The sequence below is a fragment of the Erithacus rubecula genome (genome assembly GCF_903797595.1).
Source record: "Erithacus rubecula genome assembly, chromosome: 4".
Lineage (NCBI taxonomy): Eukaryota > Metazoa > Chordata > Aves > Passeriformes > Muscicapidae > Erithacus > Erithacus rubecula.
This window is the reverse complement of record NC_136686.1, coordinates 48,373,141-48,388,621: the sequence shown is the minus strand read 5'-3', so window position 1 is coordinate 48,388,621 and position 15,481 is coordinate 48,373,141. Positions and strand designations below refer to the sequence as shown.

Here is a 15,481-nt window from a genome sequence, read left to right as displayed (position 1 = left end):
TCATTCCTCCTGTGCTCCTATGAAAAGCTGAATTCTTGTGCTTAGAGGCACATAATCCGTGTAATCCATAAAAAACACAAGTCACTTTTCCAGCTAAATGTCTCAATCATGGAGCAGCAATAAACTCACAGAACTGAAACAGAGAACACATCACCACATAATTTCAAAATCTGTGCAGAGGAATGCCAAAGAACACATTTTAAAGCAATTGCAGAAGATAGTTTCTAAAAAGGTCCTAGCAATGGCCTTCAATAATCAAATTGATACATAGGTAGGTTACTTTAAAAGCCATTTTCTTCCATGTTTAACCTTTGTGAACCCTTAATTTATGCAAAAAGGCCTGAAGACAATAAGAAAAAAAATTGCTGCAATCTGTGGCACTGTTTTGTTCAACAGAAATATTTCTTTGGAAACACCTCTACTCCACTGGTTAGGAAAGGAACAGAAATTCCAGATCCTACCTCATAATTTCATAAAATTTCCTTTCTAAATCTCTAATATATTAATGCAAATGTAAAACCCCATCAACATTATATGTACATCACTTTATCTCAGAGTAGAAAATGAGCAAATGCGATTTTATTTTTAGAGTGTTTTCACAAAAGGATTTTGACATTATGTTAATCTTAATTCAACCCTACAAACCAGAATGCTTAAACCTGGCTAATGAAAAGAGCAAAGTGATGAGGAGAAAGGAAGTTATGTATTTGCTAGTTTATCCTTTACTGAAGAACTATTCCAACCAGGAACAGGCTCATGCTCTGGAGCTGGCCACACAAAAGAATTTCCAAAGATACCCTGACACATAAAGTCCAAACACATTTCCACATTATATCCATGACTGAGCAACAGCCTCAGCATCATGTCACCAGTCTAAGAATACCAACTACACTGGGGAAATGAGTATCATTGAGCCACAAAATTAGCAGTTGACATCTTGTCCATAAGATAGCAGCTTTACAGTTCCATGGCTGTCAGCTCTCACTGCCACGAGAACACAGTTTAAAGGATCCTTGTTTAGATTTGCTCCTTCTTTGGGCAATATTTTGGTGTAAAGAATCTCATTATTAGAAACAGCACAACGAAATGCAGTCTCCCTTCTGTCATCATAAGTATTTGAAGTTATATGTTTAGACAAGAGAGTGTTGACATCCAAACTATTTTCAATTGCAAGCTCTAGACACTGGTTCTGGCCATCTACAGCAGGGTGAGCAGTGCTTGACCCTACCTATCCTGGATTAAAGTTTGGGATGTTGCTGCAATGAGATGCTTTCTGCCCATAAAAAACAGTGAACAAAACTAAGCAGTAGTAATTTCCTTGTATTAACAAAATAACCCTCATCCATCTATGTTCTTAGTTATCACTTAGACATTTTACAAAAGATCAAAACACAGAAACACCAGTTTTGAACACTGTCAAATATGATATTGTGTTTAAGTTGCTTCAATGGTTTTCACTTAATTCTAAGAAGCATGTTTTGCATTTTGCTTTGTTTATACTAAAAATAAAAGTTAATTAAGTCTAATCTAACACAGGTACTTCTGAAATAGAAATGTATATAAATTTGTATTTGTGAGTTTACTACAGCCATCTTTGATGTGACTTTGTGCCAAATTGTTTCTTAGAGAAAATGCAAAGTCCAAGCTCATATTCACAGGTAATGCCACTCACAAGCCACTTTTGTGTATGGGAAGCAGTCCTGCCTTCCATTTCCTCCATATTTCAAAAGTAGAGCTGTACAGTCTAGAATTATTATTACAGTGCAGTTAAAACTTGTTTTCAGCATTAGAGGGGAGGTTTTTCAAAATACCTGCCTACTCCTCAAGAAACCATCTGATAAAACCAAAAATCTCCACTAACCTCCAGACCTCCAGAAAAAGCACATTGCAGTTAAAGCAATGGACTGTTCTTTTATTTTACTTCTACCCTAGGATGGCTGAATAGGACCAGGTTGGTAAAGGTAGCACTTGACCATACAGAGAAGGTCTCTTGAATAAAAAAATTGGTCCCCTTTTCCTATAAACAGCTCAGCATTCACCTAAACCATAGGGAGCATCTTAAAGACCAGCTCAGTGATCACCTGAAGCTGATGAGAGCTGAACAGAATGCTGGGTGTTCACCACAGGTTGGGCACTTAGTTTCATCTAAAATAATGAGCAGCAGCTAAACCAAGCCAACAGGAGTGCTGGGGTGAGTTGAACAGAGAAGCATGGGTAGTCATGCTGCTTAAACCCAGAGAGAGGATTTACCAAGAAGAAGTGGAGTTTCTCCTTGTAATTAATGGTACTGGGATAAAAACCCTTTTCCAGGATCATTCCATTTGCCCATTTCTACAGCCAGCAAAGTTAATGTTGCTTATCCATTGTATGTTTGGTATTTCAATGTTGATACATAAGAAAGTGAAAAAAGATAAAACAAAATAAAGCACAAGGGTGTTAATTGCATCAAAAATCCTTAAATGCTAAGTTTTTATGTCAAGTATTTGTCATTATGTTAACCTAGTCAGTACTGTCAAACACACTGAATACTGAACAGTAATTTTTGCTTGCCTGTATGCTTCTGAACAAAATGTTAAAAATGATCTAATTTATTTGCTGGTGTAAATTGATGCAGCTTTTCCAAAACCAGAAATTTTGCCTGAAGATTTAAACAACATAAGCAAGATGCTCCATTACTTCTTTTAGTTTACAGTTCTAGCCTGTTTTTTGTTCTATGTTTCTTTGCTTCTCTCCTTATCTTATGGGGTCTTTTAACATTTCTTGCCATCTAAAGTGACTTCAAATACTTGTGGAATTGGCCAACCTGCAACCTTGTGCAGTGGAAACAACTCTCTTTGATCAGTTTCCTTCAAAACACGTCAGGTTCACAAGCTCTTGAAGCCCAGATACCTTAGAACCTTGAACAGATAAATGTCATACAGTTGAAAGAAATAATACTCCAAAAGCTCAGATTTGCAAAGGGATTATTTTATTTCAGGGTGGTTTTTTTGTTTTGCTGGGTTTTTTTTTGTTGTTTTTCTTTTTTTTTCACCCCAGGACACCTAGCTTCATGGATGTTACAACTTTCCTATTGCTCTCAATAGGTGATACAATAAAAATGTCTCATCTCATATCATTAATTATCTCTTTTAATGGTCTTTAATATGTTAAAACCCTCCAAAACAAACTAAAAAGATTCACAAATATTTTTTCTTATCTTTTTACTGCCAAAGCACAGTCTAGTAAAGAAGACAAGGGACTTTGGACTCTCAGCACTACTTCTGCAGTTGTGAAGTTTAATGGACATTCACATGAGTTTGGTACCCACAGTCAGGCAATGGTCAAGCCATGCCAGCTATTATTTTCAAGGTGTGAGAGTCATTGAAATGCTCAGTGGATGAGTAACAGAATATGTCAAACCTTTTAACTATAGTGATCAATTTAAATTCAGTTTGCTTGTATCACTAACTGTAGCTTATGTCCACTATGCTTTTTCCTCATGATATCACATCAACTAACCACCTTACTAGTAAATTCTCATTATAACTGGAAGGTCAGGACTGTTGCTTTTTACAGTATCTTCTAGGTTTTTGAACTGTAAAATGCAGTCTTTATATGTTGTAAAATACAGAAATAAAAGCTTTGTTAATATATGCTATACCTGCCTAGGTTTTTCCAAATGAGCTTTGGGTTTTGGTAGTTTCTCTGTTTGATTCAATCTTAGTGGCTTAACACATTTGTCTTGTTTGATATTTTAATTTTTTTTGTTTTTAAACTACTACCCACATGGTGCAGTCATGTGCTTTTTCTACCAGACTGAACACTTATCTTCAAAATGTTGCACAAATATTATACAATTATACTAAGTCCCTGCTGTATGTATAGATCATGGTTCTATTCATCCTGCAAATAGAGAAGGAACATTGGAAATATTATTTGGAAGAAATAGTATTCTTACAAATGCTATAAATAAAAATTTATTTTCAAGGCGAAGTGTTAATCAACTTTCTCTTCAGACTAGTTTTTGCATTGCTCTTGTAAGCAGTAAGCCACTTAAAGTACCATAGCCAATATTATAATCCCATCCACAAATACCTTACTACTTAACATATTAACATGATAAAGCTTGAAAACCAAAATTAAATTAGTAAGGGCTTACATTGACTCAGAAACTAAAGGTCTGTCAGATTCAGATTCCCACATAATACAGTTTTTCACCTCTTTCAATGTGTACTGGAATCATGGCCTGGGTTTTTAACTGCAAGGAAAGAAATCTGAAGGAAGATGTTAAAAATCTCAAATCCAATCCCATTTTCTCTGACAGAGAAAATAAACTACTTGGGCCTTGAGTGCCATCTCTGAACACAAAAAAAATGGATTCCAAGAATAACAAAAAGAATATCCATGAACACATTTTCATTTGGGCTTGAAAAACAGACCTCTGTGCTGCTCATAAAGGACAAGCTTTCTGAAGGTGCTCTGTCCCTTCCTATGGTGTCCATAGTCAAGCTTTCAGCATGACAGGCCAAAAGAAGATTTAACACGTATGAGACACTGATGGACTGCTCATCACAATGTGCACACAAATACCCCTCTCCCTCGTCTCCTGTGGGCAATGCACTCCATTGACAGGCAGGAGAATTTTGAGGCAAGGCTCTTCTTTGCATTCTTCCTCTCATTTTCATGAACATTACTCAAATTCTGACGGTGCCTTAAAGCTGCCATCATTTAACTCACAAATAAAGTGTTTATGAATACTCACAAACCTTTTAGAGAGCAAAGATAAAATCTCTTCTGGACTAGCTGTTTCAGAAGTATACATCAATGAGCATAACTACAACCTCAGCCTTCCATCAGCTAAAAAGAAAGTACATATTAGAGTGCATTAGTATTTTGTTGGCAGCGAAGTGGTGCTCTAATGAAACTGAAAGTTAATTTACATAAGATAATTTATTAAGGAAAAATATGTAACATCCATAATCTCATTTCCTCCACAACTGCTTTAAGACAAAAGCTACCTTGCCTTCTTTCATACCTTTCATTTTGAAAACCCTCCATTTGAAGATTTCATGCCATTGATAAAGATTTTTTTAATGAATCAAGATGACCCTATGGAGCCACATGGATGGACCTTCCTGCCCTGCCTGCCTTACTGAAGCTGCTATCTTTGGGAGAGTTGAGAATTATTATATTATATTCCAGCCCACCATATCATATTCACCCCAGAGCCAGAACCAAAAAGCTTCTGAAGGTTTACATTGGCCTTAGATCAGAACATCACATTGCAAGCTCTCCGAAAAAAAGTCAATTTAATGCATTACAGAATCTTTTTTAACAATGTTCACATATGGTCTACTCCTGCCAGATGATCCATACACTCCCAACATCAGTTTCCAGGAAGAGTTAAGAACACTAAGCAAGATAGTTTTTTAGTAATAAAATATTTTTATTTTCATTAGGACGTATTTCCTTTCTAACACTCCTTTCTCTCCAAAAGATCAGAAAAATAAATCAGTTTAGAGGCCATCACAGAAAATTTTCTCTGATTATGCAGTTTCTATACCCAAAGCTTTCTCCTGCTTGGCTACACTCCTGAGTGATTTTGCCACAGGCATCATAAAGCTCTTGAACACAAACTTAACCAGAAAAGTCTCAGATAAGCAGTGTTTCAGAATTGCTGTGTGTACTATTTTCAAATTATCTCACCCCACAAAAATTCCTATATTGTGAAATGAGAAGGTTGGTAAGGCAGCAAGTAACCGCGACAGGGCAGAGTGGGTACAAGGCAAGGAGCTCCCCACACACAGCACAGTGCTGGTGACACTGCCAAGGGTCTACGGGCGTGGAGAGCCTGGCTGGCTGTGTCACTGCTGGCAGGGCACTGTGCTGGGCTGAAAAGGTCTGCCCACAGCATGGCTGCTCCACGAGGACCACAGTGGAACATAACAGCACTGCACACGACAGGGACATCGCTGCCACATTACGTGATGTGGCAGTGAAAAGGCTGAAAAGCTCCGCAGGAAAATCTTCTTCCACTCACCCTTGGCAGTTTCTCAATTGCCAGACCCGCACACAGATCACTGGAAACAATTGCAAACCCTTACTCTAAATGAGCTTTAGCTTTTAATTTTAACGAATATTTTCTTTAAACAACATTTTGAGTAGCCTGGTATTTTTCTGATTTTTATATTCACACCTGAAAAGCTATATATTACTTCATGATGCTTTTCTTAGAAAAATGTTCTTCTCTATAAATTACTGTTTTTTCATATGGAAAAAAATTAACTACTTGCTAATCATAGAAGTTGCATCTTTCCTTGGAAAGAAGTGTATCAAGCATTTATTGTTTTTTTTTTTTTTTTTTTTTAAGCACATAAGTTATGTGAGAATTAATGTTATTCTAATTTCTTATCCTTAAAATAAACGAGAAAATCTTAGCTTTACTCTATAAATAGGTGGCCCTTGGCATGTACAGAGGTTATTCATAGCAATAAAATAATTACTAGCAATCTAAATTTGGACTCAGTCTCTTAAGTATTACGTTTTTAAACTATTTCTCTGTAAGTCTAATTGGCGAGCACACCACAGTCTCACCGTTTCAACCCATTATCTTGCCAGTGTTACTCTGGGGCCTGCATTTTGAACAGCCAGGAATGGTGCCCTGCAAGCTGAGGTGTCCTGTGATACTTCTAAAATTAAATACACAGTTGCTAGATAAATTAAGGCCTGACCTTGTACAACTGTAACATAAGCAGACTTGACCCTGAGGAAAGTATTACACATGACTTCTCTAAAATCTCATCAAATGTAACACGAGGTCTGGGGATATAGGATTATCTGTGCCCCCATTGGTTAAACAACTCCCATTAAGAAAAATTAATTATTTGCCAATTATTCTCAAGCACTATGTTAACAACGTGGGAGCATATTAACATAAATCACAACAAATTTGAGAAGGTTTAGCCTTTAACTATTTGCAGATCTCGCCATATTATATCAACAAACACTAATCTCTCTCTCTGAGGCTGACATGATGGAAAGCTTTATAGATTCAATGACAGACAACTACAGTACTTGTATAACTAGTTTAATAACTTGAAGCTGGACAAAGAAGCAGGAGGCATGGCACCACGGACAGCAGTGATGAAAATACAGAATAACCCCAGAGTAAGATCAAGAACAGCAGTACCCAGCAAGCTAAACCCAGGCATGGGTGAGGAAGAAGCTGGAAACATTGCTGACTCAAAATCTCTGTGCTGTTCTGGTTTTAACCAATTAGTTACCATTTTCACCACAAGGTGCAAACAATAAGGGTACACAACAAACTGGAACCCCCCAAACCCCAACTTGTCTTTTATTGTTGTAATGAAATTAAATTTTACAGTGAACTCCTCCATTACTTTTGACTCGCATTTATAGAACCATAAAAGTGTAAGATTAACTAAGGTACCACATGCATTTCAGTCCTTGAACACAAGATCAACAAAAACATTTAATGATGATAAACCACATGCAACTTCTTTGGCCAGTGTGACCTAACTAAAGGTGGAACTCCTCTAAAAAATCCAAGTATAACAGAAGCAGATAGAAACAATGCTGAGATCCTGCTCTACTGCTGGCTATGAGATGATATGAACAGAGATATATTCTTATCTAATTAAAAAACAAAAACTATGTACTTGGAGTACATATAAAGAACACAAATGTTGTAATTATTTACTTTCAATTCTTTCATTTCCTTTATATAACAAGGAGACCATCAGAATTAGTACATATCCACATTACAAACATGGTCTTCTTTTCATTTTCAGGTATTTTTAACATTATGCATTGGGCATGAAGTGCCTGATTCCACTGTAACATAATTACTACATATAAATCCATCAATTATGCTTCATGCAGAAAAAATAAGACTTATGTCCAGATACCAAATCACATGGCAATCTGAGATACAATGCCATGAGATAAACTTATTGGTGAGACAAACATGGGACAAGAGCTATGGGAAGACCTTAGATTACCTACATACTGAATATTAATACATAGAATAATACTTCTAACAGAATTCCCAGTGTAAAACAGATAAAAAATAAACTGTGAAATGCTTTGTGGGCAGTTTGGGGTTTTTTTGTTTGTTTTCAAAGTCAGGTACTTGTCGACTATGACACTTTGTTATATTTTAAAATAAGTCATGTACAGTTTGGAGAATTTCCCACAGTACTACTTTGAGATTGACTTCACTAACATTTTCCTTGACAAGGCCAACTGTTTTTCAGCCTTTGTTAGGAAGTGGCAAGGACTCCCACGTGCTTAGGCTGTCGGAACAGCCACCCAAAACTCCTGTTGGAACGACGCTAACAGTGTTAAAATATCGCCAGGCACAGAAGCATTTGTGCTGTGGTCTGTTAGTGTGAACAGCAGAGAGATCATCTGGTTGGACCATCGGAGAGAAGGGGAAAGTACAGGACTGATCCAATTTAAAAAAGGCAAGAACTTTAAAAATTGGTATTTTGGAAAGAGAATGAATTTCAGTACCTTGGAAAGAAACTCCAGCTCTTTCCCCTGCAATTGCAAGGAACCCAGGCGTGGGGAAACACAAGCCCTGAACGCTGATATAAATTGCATGAACACTTTGCTTTAGGTGCAGATTGTGGAGGTGCATGTCTTATCAAAGGACTGGCTTCCAGGAGAACCCAAAGATATTGTGAAACTCAGTTTGTGGAGTTTGCTTACCAGTTATGGAAAACAAGAGCTCAAGACAGGCCAAGGAATTACAAAGAAAAATTTGTCCAGAATAACATACAAACTTAAAACGCAGTTATTAAAAGGTATTACTACGCAAAATTCACCCTTTAACTTTGCAACTAAGCCTAAGACTTAATAGGGGGACAGCTGGATCTTCAAATTATCATCATGTTCCCCTCTACCAATAATTTAAGCTGTCTTTTCACTGCTCTTTTGTCTCACTGCCTCTATCTCAGGGACCTTAACTAAGCCCCCTATTTTCTGTCTGGTTCTGTTTCAGGGCGGTTTTCGCTTTCCGAAGCGATCCCATCACCGGGCACAGGCCGCCCGCTCCCCGCCGCTCCCCGCGGCGCACGCGCACTGGCGCCGCCCCGCCGGCCGCGGCCGCTGCGGCGCATGCGCAGCCCGCGCCCTCCGCTGCGTCCTCTGAGGGCGCCGCGAGCGCGGCCATGGCGGGGGCGCTGAGGAAGGTGAGGCGCCGCCGGGCCTGGGGCCGCGTACCGCTCCTGCGCGGCGTCGTCCTTTCTGGGGGAGGACAGGGAGTACCCGAAACGCGGGGTGAGAGCGAGCGGCACCCTGCGAGGGGGAGGCCGAGGGCAGCGCAGAGCCCGGGTCACCTCCCGGGCGGCTGGAGCCGGAGGCACCCGAGCTGCCCCGGCGGCCACAGCATCGCCAGCCGGTCGGAGGAGGGGATTGTGCCGCTCCGCTCTGCACTGAGGCGGCCTCACCTTGGGTGTTGTTTGTGTCCTTGGTCCTCGCGATTCGAGAAAGATACTAAGCTGCTATAGAGCATCCAGAGGAGAGCAAGGGAGATGGTGAAGGGCCTGTACGGGCAGCCCTGTGAGGAACTGCTGAGGTCATTGGTCTGTTCAGCCTGCAGAAGAGGAGGCTGAGGGAGTACCTCATTGTATTTGCAGCTTTTTCTTTTGGGGAAGAGGAGGGCCTGGCACTGCCCCGCTGATGTCTGTGGTCACCAGTGACAGAGCCTGAGGGAATGGCCTGTCAGGGATGTTTAGGTTGAATATTCGAAAAAGGTTCTTCACCCAGAATGCGTTTGGGCACTGAACAGGCTCCCCAAAGAAGTGGTCACAGCACCAGCCTGCCAGAATTCAAGAAGTGTTTGGACAATGCTCTCAGGCACAGGGTGTGATTCCTGGGGATGGTGCTGTGCAGGGCAGGAGCTGGACTGGATGATCCTTGTGGGTCCCTTCCAACTCAGGATACTCTGTGATTCTGGTAAGGTGATCTGCTCCCTCCGGGAGCACTGGAACTCTGGGATAATGGGCATATAGCAGGAGGAAGGGCTGGTGTCATGTCATGGTCCCTGTCAGGTGTACATTGAGTCAAAACAATTGGTGTGGAAATGGATGCTTAGCTGTGTTAAGTATGTTTATGTTCTCTCTGCAGACCACTGGACTTGTGGGATTGGCTGTAGCTGAGAACCCTCACGAGGTATGTCACACATCTCATTCTGTAGTAATGGAAACTCTCAGATCCAAGGTTTTTGTGATGTATTTGCATTTTTAGGTACACAGTGTATCTTAATCTCATGCCATCTTAATGAAACAATTACAATTATCCACAGTGATAAAGGTTTAGTGCCTGTCATTATAGGTTATTTTACACATGTACTTTTTGTGGCATGCACTGTCTAGTGTAAATATCTTTATGAACCAGCATTTGATTTCTTTCATCAGTAATGCCAAAACAAAGAACTCTTTAAATTCAGTTCTTCATAAATATAGTTCCTGCTTCACAGTCAAAAAGATTTTTGCTGCTTTGCTGTGTACCCAAATACAAAAATAACTTATACTAAAGGAATAGTCTAGTGTTAGATGATAGAGATTAGCCATGTGGTACAAAGCCACGCCAAGGCCCTGTGATGGCAAGCAGTGCTGAGATTGCAATTCTTCAGTGGTACTTGGAAACTGCATTGGGTGGTTCTCATAGCTTGTGAAAGAAAATGTGGCTTTCTTTTTTACCTCCTCAGGCTCATCATGCTTATTTGGGAGGCATTAGCTTTGAAATAACTTCAGTAATTTTTTTAAGTTCCCCACTTTGAAATTTCTTATTATAAAACAGTTCTATTTAAAAAGTGTTTTGACTCCAATACATAAGAATGCTGTCAAAAATAACCCTTGAAAAAAGATCACTACTGTTTGGTAGAAATTATTGTAGCTAATTCTACAGCCTTGTCAGATACCTTCTGGGTGATCTTAGTATATTTTAGTTTTTTCAGCAACTTAAAGCTAAGAGTAAAGTACTGGATAATATTTTAGTTGAAGTTCAGATTCTCTGTCTATTCTCTGTTTCCTATTTTTTCTTCCTTGTCCGGTAGATGCAATTACCCAGTACAAAATTGTCAATTTATTCACCACCACCATTAATGTGTCCTTTATCTCTGCATTTAAATCCAGCAATAAAAGTTTCAAGTTTAATTTAAATCTGTTTGTTACTCGGACCTTTGCACCAGCATGAGGAAAAATGACAAAAAAGCCTCCATTGTAACCTCTTTATATCTTCCTCAGATAAATTTTCGGTAGCTGATGGGTTAGACATGAATTTGCCTCTTTTTTGCAATTTTTTAAGAGCAGGTTTTTTTATGGCCTTTACTGTTTTTTGTCATTTTGCATCAAGTGCATTCAGATTGCAACTCTTTGTTTTTTCAATTTGTTTTTTGTTTTTTATGTTTGAGGAGTGTGACAGCAGTAATATTTCAGTCGTGATAAATCTCTGCTTTACCCAAGATGGAGTTCAGTGGCTCAGACTTAATTATTAGTTAATCTTACACTTCTGGATTGAATACCATATTTTGTGTATAAATAGTATCTTAGTAGGTTTAGTAGGACAAGAAGTTAAATAACTGTAGTTGCCTGTTTTAACCACGTCTTGTGATCATTTCAGCGTCTGCGAATACTCTACACAAAAATCCTTGGTGTCCTGCAAAACATTCCCAAAGATGCAGCTTACAGGAAATACACTGAGCAGATTGTAAATGAACGATTTGATTTGGTGAAAAACGTAAGTACAGTGCTATGTCATTCATGCTGCACATAAAAAAAAATTGCAGGAGGAGAAAAGTGATTTTTGGAGTCCCTGGCTGTTTCTCAGGTGAATGTGTAACTTTCAGGTATCAATTCAGAAACAATTGAACTATTGAAGTTTATTTTTGTTTCTGACTGGGATATTTTGATTGTATATGAAAAGGAATTGTTAATTTTCTGCTGATATTCTGTGAACATTAGATGCAAGCATAGTTGTTTTTCAGAGATTCCTAGGAAAGTGGTCATTTTCACACACTTGCACAAAAAAAAATATATGTGCTCTTGCTAGTGTAGTATCTTAGCACAATCCTTGTCTTCAGTATTTAAAACCACTTTTTGTGGTATTAAACTCTGTGCAATTCTGGTATTCTTTATTTAAGGTGATAATTGAAAGTTTGCATATAATTCTAGAAAAAGTAAGAACAAGATTTTTTTCCAAGATAAAAATTAAAGCCATTATCTACTAATACTTTATTGGATTCATTAAATAGCATTCATTCTCTGTATTTATCATTGAGGGTTTGATGTTTGCTTTTCAGTAAGAAATAAGTTTGAGATTTCTTTGATAATGTACAATGATATAAGCCAGCTAATTTGATAGTAGTTCTGAGAAAGACTGGAGTGTGATATGGTCAAATTATTGTTTTCATGCTTTTTATGGGCTTTCTACTTCTCATTAAAATATTGTATTATATATATTTGAACACACAGGAGATGGATGTGCAAAAACTACAGGAAAAACTGAATAGTGGTCAGATAGAAGAAGTCATTGTACAGGTAAAGAGGGGAAATTTGAGATGAAGTGCCAATGTTGCTCTGTTTTTTTAGTGGTCCTTTGGCTGAGCTTTTATTAAAAAATTGGAAGTTTTGTGTATCTTCCTTTGCTGTAGAACAGTCAAACAGGAAAAAAAAGCCCTGAAAATAAATTGTCATGTAGTAATGGGATGACCTTGCTAAAACCTAACAAATTAACAACTGTTTCTTGCATTATGCTTACAGATATGCATGTATACCTACATTGCTTCTTACAGAGTCTAAATCAGTGAAGAGGGCAGAAGAGTATTGAATGATATTGGGGATAAACCAAACCAAGTAGAAAATATCATGAAGTTGTCATTGGGAATGCCTCACTGAACAGAATGTCTGTTTGGGTATTTGGGGGTGATTTTCATGAAAAAACAACCCCCCAAAACATAGAGTTCCTTTGATATTTATAGGTGAAATTTGTGGTAGTCTGTGATCATGATAGATAGTGACATCATTGAGGTAATTAACTGAAATAGAAATTATTTCATATTTGGGCAGTTGTATAGAATTTAAGACTTTGTGTGTGGTGTTTACCAACAGGCTGAAAATGAGCTGTTCCTGGCAAGAAAAATGTTGCAGTGGAAACCATGGGAGCCTCTAGTTGAAGAACCTCCTTCTAACCAGTGGAGATGGCCAATATAATTTCCCAAATGGTGTAACCTCTTGAAAGTAAAAAGTAATTATTGATCTATTATTACTGTCAGTTGTCTTTAAATTAAAGATAATCACTTCATTAAAATACATTTTGTCTACTTATATTTATTAATCTAAAGACTGCTGCCAGTTTCTTGCAGAAATGGTTTTAAGAAAATTCTTTCTGGCATGCCTACAACCTTTTGTTTATTTATTTTTTTGTATTTCATGTTAACAGGATGTTTGTGCCTTATGCTGAGTAATTTTATTGTAATCTCTATGTTAAAAATACAGACATTACAGGCCTCTTGAAGTCAACACGCAAGTTGTAGAAAAGTATTTTGTCACACCTTTGCTTGTGTATTTTTGCTACCCCCTGACAGGGTCTTAATGGCCATGCAGGTACTGCGATGAGGGATCTAATGCTTCCAAAAAAGAACAGGTTTTTAGGTTTCAGCTGACTCCCTATCCTGAACTGGCTGACCTTGCTGCCCACAGAACTAAACACTATTTCTGGCTTGCTTTTCACTGGAGAGATTGGAGAAGTGAGGGGGAGAAAGAAGACTGCTACTCAAATTGATGGCAGCAACAGGTAGGTTACCATACTCAGCATAACACCTGTGGCACAAACCTTAGTGTTGGGATCTTACAAAGTCTTCGTGTAGACTTGTACTGATTGACATCTTGAGTGTTAAGTGTTGCAGTAAATGGGTGACATCAGACTGGCTGCTGTTCGTCAGTTGGGTCCCACAGGGCTCCACCTTAGGCCCAGTGCTCATCAGTATCTTCATTAATTACTTAGGTGCAGTACAGAAGGGACACTCAGTGAATTTGCTGATGACACTTATTTGGGAGGAGCTCTTGGCTCCCTTGGAGGTAGAGAGCCTTGCAGAGAGACCTCCAGAGATAACAGAGAAGGACCATCACCATATGAAGTCAAAGAGACGCAAGTGCTGGATTCAGCATGGGATGGGACAACCCTGGATGTACTGACAGCCTGAGGAATGAGATGCTGGAAAGCAGTGCTGCAGGAAGGGACCTGGGGGTCCTGGTCAGTGGCAAGTCGAACATGAGCCAGGAGGGCCAGCCCTGTCCTGGTGTGCATCAGGCACAGCATGGCCAGAGGGGCAGGGGAGGGGGATTGTGCTACTCTGCTCTGGAACGGCCTCACCTCCAGTGCTGGGGACAGTTCTGGGTGCCACAAGATTAAGAACTTTTAGAGAGTGTCCAAAGGAGGGCAAGGAAGATGAGGGGCAGTCATATGAGGAGTGGCTGAGGTCAGTATCTGGAGCAGAGGAGCCTGAGGGGAGACCTTACTGTGGTCTTCAGAATTCTTCCAAGGGGAAGTAGAAGAGCAGGGACTCATTTCTGGTGACCAGTGACAGGACCCAAGGGAACAGCATGAAGCTGTATCACGAGGGGCCTAGGTTTATTAAGAAATGTTTTTCAGCCAGAGGATGGTTGAGCACTGAGATCAGCTCAGTTAGTTAAACTAGATCTAAGGGTACTGTGCTGGTTTGCCTTTGCTGATGTTTTATTCCAGACCATTAGTAACCTTCCTGCAAGCTTAAAGACAGGAATATAGCTATATCACAAAAATCTGCAGTTTAGTAAGCATTTATATATGTACTACTTACATTACACAATATAGTTGGTCATAGCTTTTTCTCATAGTTTTTAGGCTATAAATTTACTTGTGACATCATTATTAGAAATTATTAGTTACAAATTTATATTTTATGCAATAGTATTGGGGGGTAAGTCAACGTAAGTCAAGAAGAGAAAAACAGTATTCTCAAGATATTCACTCCATAAACTATTTTCACTGTATTCTTTATGACGGGTTTTTTTTCCCAACTATTTTTACTATAATTACAGAAATTTTTATATTTTGAAAATTTAAAAAGTGAAAAATACTTAGTTTCATTATTTGGTTTTGAAGGATTTTTCAGTCTTGTCCAAGGTAGAAGCTGATCTTTTCCTAAGTAAAACCACTAGATGGCATTCCAGAAGAGGACATTGCAATAAACACAATTTTCACATGAGAAATATTAAGGGATTACAGACTGAATGAGGGCTAATGCTGTCACATGAATAATAAAAATTAATGGATTTCAGTAGTAAGTATTGAGCAGACCTGAGAGGAATCAAAATAAATTAAAAAAACAAACCCAAAGTCTAATATACACGATAGTGGCATGAAATACTGGGGGGGGAGGAATATGGTAGCAACTATTGGAATTCTTTTTACTCTTCCATAACTGAGCTTTCTT

At 38.7% G+C, this 15,481-nt stretch overlaps 2 protein-coding genes across 2 annotated transcripts; one reads left to right on the top strand and one right to left on the bottom strand.

The window, feature by feature from the left end:
* Nucleotides 1-8,641, bottom strand: ASB15 (ankyrin repeat and SOCS box containing 15; the record flags this gene model as incomplete). Its single annotated transcript, XM_079304471.1, is given in 7 exon segments — nucleotides 1-72; nucleotides 74-106; nucleotides 110-133; nucleotides 727-875; nucleotides 878-925; nucleotides 928-1,197; nucleotides 8,515-8,641. Coding segments are annotated over 7 exon segments (723 nt in total).
* A 441-nt stretch (nucleotides 8,642-9,082) lies between these two features.
* Nucleotides 9,083-13,316, top strand: NDUFA5 (NADH:ubiquinone oxidoreductase subunit A5). Its single transcript, XM_079303588.1, has 5 exons — nucleotides 9,083-9,194; nucleotides 10,132-10,176; nucleotides 11,629-11,745; nucleotides 12,480-12,545; nucleotides 13,116-13,316. The coding sequence occupies exons 1-5, from the start codon at nucleotides 9,174-9,176 to the stop codon at nucleotides 13,215-13,217; spliced, it is 351 nt and encodes a 116-aa protein (XP_079159714.1). The 5' UTR covers nucleotides 9,083-9,173; the 3' UTR covers nucleotides 13,218-13,316.
* The last annotated feature ends 2,165 nt before the right edge of the window (nucleotides 13,317-15,481 follow it).

What these genes read in the sequence shown, in the direction of transcription:
- NDUFA5 (XM_079303588.1), top strand. Translation starts at nt 9,174, where the DNA reads ATGGCGGGGGCGCTGAGGAAG. An exon ending in GATTTGATTTGGTGAAAAAC is followed by an intron (nt 11,746 to 12,479) that starts GTAAGTACAGTG and finishes TTGAACACACAG; the next exon opens with GAGATGGATGTGCAAAAACT. An exon ending in TAGAAGAAGTCATTGTACAG is followed by an intron (nt 12,546 to 13,115) that starts GTAAAGAGGGGA and finishes GTTTACCAACAG; the next exon opens with GCTGAAAATGAGCTGTTCCT.